General features: G+C 45.9%; 1 protein-coding gene across 1 annotated transcript in view; it reads left to right on the plus strand.

Annotated features, from left to right (window-relative positions):
* ALDH1A2 (aldehyde dehydrogenase 1 family member A2) overlaps window positions 1-8,785 on the plus strand; it is a 69,473-nt gene extending 60,688 nt beyond the window's left edge. The window contains exons 10-14 of the mRNA XM_082198580.1: window positions 1,901-2,085; window positions 2,696-2,860; window positions 3,261-3,418; window positions 3,537-3,611; window positions 4,401-8,785. Of these exons, the coding sequence (XP_082054706.1) occupies window positions 1,901-2,085; window positions 2,696-2,860; window positions 3,261-3,418; window positions 3,537-3,611; window positions 4,401-4,473 (656 nt within the window). The 3' untranslated portion in view covers window positions 4,474-8,785. The remainder of the gene's footprint in view (window positions 1-1,900; window positions 2,086-2,695; window positions 2,861-3,260; window positions 3,419-3,536; window positions 3,612-4,400) is intronic.
* Window positions 8,786-10,055: the final 1,270 nt, after the last annotated feature.

A 10,055-nucleotide genomic window follows, 5' to 3' on the forward strand; every position in this document is an offset into this window, starting at 1 on the left:
ACTCTCACTTTCTGAAACAGCCCGCAAACCAAAACACTGCTATCCTTCAAAATTAACTCTTCTCTGAGTTTTGTGATGCAGTCCTCCAACCAATTAAGATGTACTTAAATGTATATGTCAGGGAAAGTGTATACTACTTTAAAAAATACATTATATCAGGGAATCCCCCCCCCCCAAAGTGTATATATTGTTGTAAAAGTTGGGCACCATCACCACTCTTTGCTGAGTGGTAGTAAGATTCCAGGGGGTTCCAGGCATTCACCCAAGATCTATGCTCCTTTGGAAAATAGAAGTCTGCCATAGCTTTAAGAAATATGATTTATTCACATATCCACCCCTTCAGTCTGCATGGAGGGAGTCCAGATCTTGCAGCTTGGCCATCTCAAACAGTGCAGCATCACAAATAAAGAGGACAGAGGGAAGATTTTCTGCCTCTCTCATAATGAGGGCACTTGAGGACATCCAACAAAGCTGAATACTGGGAAATTCAGGACAGATAAACAGTTCTTCATACAGCGCATAGTTAAACTGTGGAACTCACTCCTACAAGAGAGAAGGATAGCCATCAACCCGGATGGCTTTAAGGGCAGATTAGAATTTGGGGAGAAGAAGGATATCAATAGCAACTAGCTATGATGGCTATTTTGTTTGTTTGTTTATCAAATTTATTTTAAATAATTACTACTACTACTACTAATAATAATAATAATAATAATAATAATAATAAATTTATTATTTACACACCGCCCATCAGGGACAAGGGTGGTGCTGTGGGTTAAACCACAGAGCCTAGGACTTGCCGATCAGAAGGTTGGCAGTTCGAATCCCCGCAAGGGGGTGAGCTCCCGTTGCTCGGTCCCTGCTCCTCCCAACCTAGCAGTTGGAAAGCACGTCAAAGTGCAAGTACATAAATAGGTACCACTCCGGCGGGAAGGTAAACGGCTTTTCCGTGTGCTGCTCTGGTTCTCCAGAAGCGGCTTAGTCATGTAGGCCACATGACCCAGAAGCTGTACGCCGGCTCCCTCGACCAATAAAGTGAGATGAGCGCCTCAACCCCAAAGTTGGCCATGACTGGACCTAATGGTCAGGGGTCCCTTTACCTTTACCCCGCCCATCTGGCTGGGTTATTAACTTTCTTAGATTAAATCCTTGGATCACACAGTGGTTTACAATATTAAAACACAAAAATATATCAGATAGTAACAAACAAAAACAATACCCCCCCCCCAGTGTTTATCTGTGCTCTTCCTCCCCAGTCAGAGGCAGGAATGCTTCTGAGTGCTAGATGCTGGGAATCAGAAATGGGGAGAGTGTTGCTGTTGTGCTCACAGGTCCTTCCTCTAGGCATCAGTTTGGCCACTGTGAGAAGAGGAGGCTGGACTCAATGGACCTCTGGTATGATCCAGCAGACTGTCTTTACGTTCTTATGATATTTGGACAAAAGCTGCCAGTTCCCAGTTACTGGGTTTTCATTTCAACAGCAGGCTGAGTTCTGAGTTGTCTGCCAGTGCTTTTATGATCTGACACAGTCTGAATTATGCAGGCCAAAATATTAATTAATCCGTTGTTGTCGTAACTAGCATCCTGGACCTCCTGCAGAGCGTCGTGGGTTTTTTCTTACGGCCCTCGAAACCTTTTTGATCTCTGCCCTGCTCTTACAGGAATCCCTACGTAAAACAGAATGAATCATCTGCAGTAACGGCAGCATACACAAATAACATGTGTGTGGATGTTTTGATCTTTTCAAACGTCTGCCCACCACCCCAGCAATGGAGTTTTGTTCTGTTGCTTTGAAGTTGAGCAGCATTATTTGCAGCTCGGAGGGATGTGTGTGACGTGGGCTCAGGAGCCACAGATGTGGGGAACGGTCCCTCAGCATGTGGCTCTCTTGCTTTTGCAGTGGATTACGCAGTGGAGCAGGCACATCAAGGGGTCTTTTTCAACCAAGGCCAGTGCTGCACCGCCGGCTCCCGGATCTACGTGGAGGAGCCCATCTACGAGGAGTTTGTTCGAAGGAGTGTTGAGCGTGCCAAGAGGAGGGTGGTGGGGAGTCCTTTTGACCCCACCACAGAACAAGGACCACAGGTAAAGGGAAGGTATCCAGGGCCCAGATACTAAATGCATTTCTACAGTGCATGCCAAGTCCTGCAAAAACACTGGCCACATTAGCACCATACATTTAAAGTGCTATGATCCCACTTTAAACACTCATAGCTTCCCCCAAAGAATTCTGGAAGCTGTCATTTGTTAAGGGTGCTGAGAGTTCTTAGGGGACCTTTGTTCTCACTGAAGAGCTACAATTCCCAGAGTTCCTTGTGAAGAGAGATTGATTGTTAAACTACTCTAGAAACTAGAGGGAGGGAGGGAGGGGAGGAAGAGATCAGGCGAAAACACTATAACAGCAATGCAATGCATGTAAACTTCAGTGTGTAGTATTCCAAGAGAGCAGATCTCCAGGTGCCAGGCAGTCACGGCAAAGAAATGAAGAGGAGGAATTGATAAAGACGGTTTGTGCTTTGCAGATCAATCTATGTCCACAGCCAATGATCCTGTGATTCCAGGCACATCTTGTTGGCCGCTGTGAAAAAAAGGACACTGGAAAAGATGGTCTTGTATTGGGCGCACCCAGTTTCTGCAGGGCCCTGCTTATGCTCATCTTCTCTTTCCTTCTTTCTCCTTCTTTTTCTTTTTCAAGATTGATAAGAAACAATACAATAAGATCCTGGAACTGATTCAGAGTGGCATTGCTGAAGGCGCACGGCTGGAATGTGGAGGCAAAGGACTGGGAAGGAAGGGATTCTTCATTGAACCCACAGTCTTCTCCAATGTAACGGATGATATGCGCATTGCCAAGGAAGAGGTATTGGTTCCTCTCATCCTCTTTTCCCCACACTCTGGGTCAAAGACCTTGTCGGATGTTGCCAGGAAAAAACCCTATTCACAGAGGCTCCTGAAGTTTCCCCCTGGCAGGGCACCAGCGGTCAGCCAGGATGAGCACTGGTCAAGAGTCCCAGCAGCCCAGAAGCACCCCTTGTTTGCCTGACCCAGCTGTGCCAGCTTACCATTCTCTTTGGTGGATGCCCAGGAAGGCATCTCAATGGGGGGTGGTGTGGTGCCATTTCTAAACAAGATCCAATTTTTTCTGAACAAGAGCCAAACATTTCTGGGCGCATCTAAACAAGATTCATACTTGACTCCCATTCACAGTGACTGCCTGCCATTTTAATTTACCCCAAATGCCCACTCCATTTCTGTTGCAGATCTTTGGGCCTGTTCAAGAAATCCTGCGGTTTAAAACCATGGATGAAGTTATTGAAAGAGCCAACAATTCAGACTTTGGACTGGTTGCTGCCGTCTTCACCAATGACATCAACAAGGCCTTGACCGTTTCCTCCGCAATGCAAGCAGGAACTGTCTGGTGAGGAGGAGGGCTGGGGGCAGGGGGTGCCTGCTCTGGAAAATGGGGTGTCTGTTTCTAGGGTGAGGGATAACATGGAGACTTTGTAATCAATGTGTTTTCTTTCTTCCTCCGACAGGATAAATTGTTACAATGCCTTAAATGCCCAGAGTCCTTTTGGAGGATTCAAAATGTCCGGCAATGGGAGAGAGATGTAAGCAACACTTCCAGTGAGGGCTTTGGGGCTCATACCTGTCCAAATGGTGCCTCCAACAGAAAGGGGGAAATGGTGGCTCTCCAGGTGATGCTGTGGGGGTGGATGTGGAGGAGGCAGTCATGCAAACAAGCCCTTCGTCTGGATCCACATTGACATTTCAGCACCTGACCCTGGGCATTTTAATGCCTGATAGAGCTCAACCAAAATGGCCCTCAATTTGGCAAAAGTGTATGGGGGGACGGGGAGATTGTTATGTTCAGTGTTTGACCTTGAACCACTTTATTATAGTCCAGTGGAAACAGGGTTGTAGCAGTGGTGAAGCCAGTTCCTTTTCTCCCCAAGCAAAAGCTTAATGAACTGCCTATATTCCTCTCTGGAGTATCCCTCTGCTCAACCAAGGAAACTACTGCCAGTATCCCCAGAAGGGAATTGGGGTGGGGGAGAGCAGGGGATGGAGGGCACTGAGTCTGCATTTCCTTGGTTGAGCAGAGGGATACTCTCCTCTGCAAGCACCACTGAAGTGAATGGAGGCTTATGATGCTCTACACGTGCCTCTCCCATTCATTTCAACGGGGAGCACACATAGGGATTTCTCAGGTCAAATCTCTCGTCTTTCACTCTCCCTCCTTTAGTGGCACACAGGATCTGCTTCCTTACCTTATCGTGTGGGTTGGCCATCCCTGTTTGTTGGTGCATCACCCAGACTCTGATAAGCATCTCTGTGTGGTACTTGTAGAGAGGAATGGTGTTTAGTCACAAATCTTGCACATTTAATTTGTTTTCTAGGGGAGAGTGTGGACTGCGAGAATATTCCGAAGTGAAGACTGTGACGATAAAGGTTCCTCAGAAGAACTCGTAAGAAGACAATGTGCCGATCACTGCAGTACATCAAGTGACCCTCTGTATTCCTTTTATGGGGACTAGCACTCAGGAATTTTTAAAAAAACAACGACACAGATTTCTTTTTTAAATAGCATTGCAACCAGGCTTGCCATTAAGCTGGATGGGTTTTCACCCCACTGCTGGCCACAAACCACTCGTTTAATATAGTACAGTTAGAAAACATTCAGAAATGTTCCCACTATACAAATTGCAAGTAAACACACGCTATCATGTTCCTGAAAAGAAAACCTGTTTTAAACTGACCTTCCCAACCATCATGTCCTTGATTTGCTCCATTCTTGTATGACGTTGGCGCTGCAACTGGATTCATTCGGGGACCCAAAACTCAGCAAGCCGCCACTTACCAGAAATAGAAGCCCCAAGGCTGGAGGTGGGCAACTTAACTGGAGATTGTAATGTGTGTTCTTGAAAGCATAATCCTTTTCTCCCGAAGTGAGTTTGTATTCCTCCTCGTTTCAGGGAAACTTGCAAAAACACAGTGCTCCAACAGAGAAAACGATGGTGGAGTTTTGGGTTCTCTCTGTAGCTGCAGGTGTGTCTTCGTAAGGAAACCATTTCCCTTTTGGATCTGACATAAAGCGCACTGGCAGTATAACCACCACCACCTTCCCCCCCCCCAAAAGGCTGGTTGTGTTTACACCTGCTCTTCTAGACAGAAAGGGAGGAGCTGAGTGAGAGGAAAGGGGTCACTTCACCCACTTGCTCCCAGGTAGAGTTATGAGGGAGCAGATTCCTGGAACTGGACCCTCTTCAGCTGCAAGCTGGATTTCTACCATCAGTGTTGCAGCTGATGATGGGCAGCGAATGTGAGGAGGAAGAGCATGCCTGGAACCCCATGGCAGAATCTGCACAAATGGAGCTGTGGGAAAATGGAAATGAGCCCATTGCATCCCTGGGGATAGTTCCAAATCCTGAGCAGAATCTGAGGTTTCGATGTTCAAATCGGCAGGTTAACTGCAACCTCACAGCTCCCTCCATTCAGAGCAGCGCTAAATGGCTTGAATGACAAGGGGCTGCTGTCAGCCATGTTCTGCATCATTTTTGCCCCCCTTCATCATGCTCTGTCTAGCACCCCCAAATCAGTGGCAGCAGCTGGGAGACAAACACCATGGTGACATCACACCATATGATATGTTAATGTGTGGGGAAAGGAGCCCCAGAAATGGCTGTTGCTGATTTGGCCCCTGGAGCAAGGAGGAACCTCCCTCTGCAGTTCACCTGCCTTTTTCTGACTTCTTTGCAGGCAGGCCCTCATTTCACGTAGGAAGGTGGAACACTGGCAAGTGACCTGGGCTTTCTGTGACTTTCACTCTTGACTGAAGCCTTGCAAAAAATAAAAAATAAAAAGATCCTTTGGCCATGGTTCTGCAGAACAGTGGCCTGACTTGAGAAATTGCAATTTATTATTATTATTATTAAAGACCAACTTGCCAAAAAGAAAAGCTGAGGAAGGAGGAGGCAATCCCTAGATTTGTCATGGCTACTCTTAACCATACCAATTCCAAGTACACTTGCCAGCCCTCCTCTTGTGAAGGAAGGACATGTTCTGCTGCTGCTCCTTCCATAATGATATTCAGCAGTTTGTGACCGGCCTTTGAGAAGCACTAGATTTAGGGCCGAGGGGGCGCAAAATTGAGAAGATCCATTTGGGGGTGCCAAATTTTGGCCTCCCACAGGGTGCCGTATTACGAAAGATGACTAAAGTCTGCCCCTGTTTTGACTGTCACCTCCTTTGCAGCCACAGCCTCTCAGTGCTACTTGAATGAGAAATCTACTTATTTTTTATTCCCCAAAACCAACATCGCTCCTGTTGCATAAGGATATAAATGCATGCAGAAGGGGACTGCTGGGTGATGCTGCCAGGTGAGCATCAGTGGCACCAGCCAAGGGTGGGGGCACTGCAACAGTGTGGTTTCCCTCGAGGAGGCCGGATCCACATACAAAGGCCCACAGTGTCATCACTTTACCACTTTTTCTAATGGTTCCACTTAGTTCATCTGTTTGTGCTTCTGGCTGCCAACTGCAGAACAAGGGCTGAACCAAGAGGCAGACAGCAATGTTGGCTCCACTCATTAACTCACTCCCTTCTCTGTTGCTGAACTGCAACTTATCACCAAACCATGGAGAGACCTGGTCTGAATAGAGACATTGGATTCTTAACTCATTATACATGATAAAGCTATTTTTAGCCATCTCACCCCTTGCTTTTTCCTGTAAGTCCAATTGCAGTCGTTAACAGTCGTCTACAGGTTTACCACACCTATCAGCCAATCACCCATTCCCACCACCCTTCTGAGTAATACCCCTCCCCACCCTCTCACTATATATAAGGGTCTGGTGACTTCTGTTTCAGCTTATCTGAAGAAGTGTGCATGCACACGAAAACTCATACCAAGAACAAACTTAGTTGGTCTCTAAGGTGCTTCTGGAAGGATTTTTTTTTATTTTGTTTCCCCTCTCTGTGTGAACATCACAATAACCCTGAGGTAGGTTAGGGTGAGAAAAAGTGAGTTGCCCAAGGTCACTCAGTAAGCTCTATGGTGTAATGGAGATTTGAATGTGGTTTTCTCTAATTCAAAGCCAGCACTCTACTGATACATCAAGGTGGATCCCGGTTCATTGTGTGGTTTAAACATGTGGCTCTAATTTACACTAGTGGCTGCAAAACCATTTAGAACTCTGGGCACATCTGGATTTTTCAGTGAGTGATGTGATTGTCACCCCTTCTGATCACAGATCTAGCAGAGTTAAAATGTGACCCTTGAAAAGCACATAGAGCTAAAACAGGAAGTGAGAAAGAGTGTCACTCTTCCATCTTCCTCTTTCAGCTCTATGTACTTTTCAATGGAGAGGAAGTTAACCACCCTTTCCAGAAAGTGGGGAATTCAGGGAAAGACCTAAAGGGCACAACTGAGCCCATGGAATGGTGTCTCCTGATTTACACCCTCATTCAGCCAGGGGTGATTTCAAAGGCAGGAGTCCTTTGTTCCAGATGAAAGATGGAGGCCTCATGTTCTTTATAAAGGAGAAAACAAATTCAAAGACCTTCGTTTGCATGTTATCCCCGTGGGAACATCCCACATCTGACAAAATCATGTCTGGATGAGACATAGAACAAATGTGAAATGTAGTGGCCAATCATGAAACAGAAATATCAGCAGTTTTTGGACACAATTTACCAGGAATTGGGCCAAAGCACAGAACATCCCCAAGGGTGGTATTCAGAGGCGGTTGAAACACCAGTGCAGAAGTTGCATTTTTGACTGGTTGATGGAGGGTTTTTTCTGGACTTTTGAAAGACAGCTGTGTGTACTCAGCTGTCCATGTTTGCTACAGCATCTTTACAAAAAATGGATCTCCCAAAATGAATCATTCTGTGTCAAAAACTCAGACAGAAACTCTGGACACTCTGGAAAAGGTTCATCCCCTCTAAGCTGAAGGGTTGAGAGTTAGTTAATAAGGAACCTGGCCATTGGAAAGTTGTCATGAGAAGGGGTGAGAGCTTGGCGTAAAAGAAGACCAAGGCAGCCTCTTGCTCCACACAAGGATCCAGTTCAAGTGTGCAAGCTCAGCAAAGTACTTCACTGGCTGGCCCAAAGCTGCCTAGAACCTGAAACATTTAATGCAAAAGGCTCCTCTTCCCACTACATCACATGGAGTGCCCTTTGCCAGGAAGTTCCCCTGCACAAGCTCCAGTGGCACAAGTATGAGTTGCACAAATGTGCTCTTCAACAATGCACACTCGTGTCAGATGGACTTGCCCAGGAGAACTTCCCCCTGGAATGGTGGGGCTCTCTGTCTCCCTCTCTGCCACCCCCTTAGGCTCTCTCCATCTCCTCTCTCCCCTCCCTTCCCAGCCCAGCCCTCTCTGCATCCTGCCCCCCATGTTTGATATTTATGCCATCCTTGTTTGTCTCCAAATATAGATATATATTTTTTGCTAGATGCATAATTCAAGCTGTTCTTTTCCGAACGTGGAGATGCAATTGCAAGCTATACCAGAGCTGTGCAACATGAATGTCATATACTCCTATTGTAGGGTTATGTCAGAGTTTTGTTTTCTTTCTTGAAAGAAATATGCTTTAAGAAATTAGTTTTCTTATTATCTCCAATATTCATTATGAAGGGATAATTTTCATTTCTTTTTCTGTTACATGCCTTTGGAAGAAACTTGTGCTAGCAATAAGCATTTATACTGTGTATTCCTCTGTATTATATGTGTCTTGTCTACTGTTTGTGTGTTATTTCAAATAAATTCAGGTAACAACTGAAGTTGCCATTTTTCCCACTACCCTCAACGCACATGAGTCGGTGAAATTTGTCTTTTCATTTGCCAGATACATCGTGTGCTGCTCAAGGGCACCCCCCGTCAGTCTTCAAAGTTTCCTGTTATCAGTTTTAATCCTGTGTATGGTTAGAGACGACAAATGAAAACAGGTTATTGAAGTCTTTACTATTAAGTTTCCCCTAAAGGGCTTCCGAGGTGAAACTCAGCCATCCCGTCTCATTGGTGGGACTCTGCTCTGCACAGAGGCAAGGCCTCCTCCTCAGTAGCTTTATTTTCCTTTGCAAAATGAATAGAGAGTGGGAGAAACGAGTCTGACCCCCCCCCCTTTGAATATTATTGCAGCTGCATTTCTTTCTTTTTAAAAAGAAAACTCTGAATTGTGGATCCAGGTCAGAGGCAAAGTTCATCCTCACCCACTGTGGCCATAAAGTTTAGCTATCAGCGAAAGTCTGAAATCATCGGCCTCTGCAGGGTGCTCAGGCAAACTCTTGCTTCTTGGAGGGAGTCCTGGATAAAGTTTTAAGAAGTGATGATTTTTATTTCCTCTCTAGATGAGTCACACAGATACGATGAAGTTAACACCCAGATCGCTTGCAGAAGAGACACCCGCCAGCTCTTTTGAGCCACAGATTCTAAGCGTGCTTGCCGGAAGGAAGCCTTAAAATCAACTGGCAGCTGCTTCCCAGAAAAGTGGCCATGGACTTCAAGTCCTGGGCTTGGTTTTCCAAGCCTACAGCCGGCTGATCAGCTTCTAAAGCCACAATGCCACAGATGTGACATAGGACTCATCCATCTTTGCTCCACATTTCCAGATCCATGTCTGACAGCTTTTTTGTTTTGTTTTTCCCAGCAAAAACCCGCTATTTACCACTGAATCAGAACAAACAGCAACCTCTGGGAAAAACCCAAACAGCCATCTGCTCTGATTTAGCAGTAAATATCGGGTTTTCCTGGAGAAACAGCAAAGCAAAAGAAAAAAAAGTGGTGGGGAGTGTTTATTTGAGTATCCCCTTGAGGGTGCAGTCCCCTTATGTGGCTCTTGCCTATTCCTATCCCTTCTTTGTAGTTGGGAGAATGCAGTTCTCCCCAATTTCCATTGCTAGGAAGGGCTTCATAAAGTGAAGCACCTGACACAAACAATCCTGCCCACTCTCCTCGACACACCATCTTCGTTCTGCCTCTGACTGTGGAATTGCATCTGCTCAGCTTCTTGGGCTGCTGTGCATGTCTTGCACCTCTTGGGCATGTTC

This window comes from Podarcis vaucheri (assembly GCF_965113315.1).
Source record: "Podarcis vaucheri genome assembly, chromosome: 14".
In the NCBI taxonomy this organism is placed as follows: Eukaryota; Metazoa; Chordata; class Lepidosauria; order Squamata; family Lacertidae; genus Podarcis; species Podarcis vaucheri.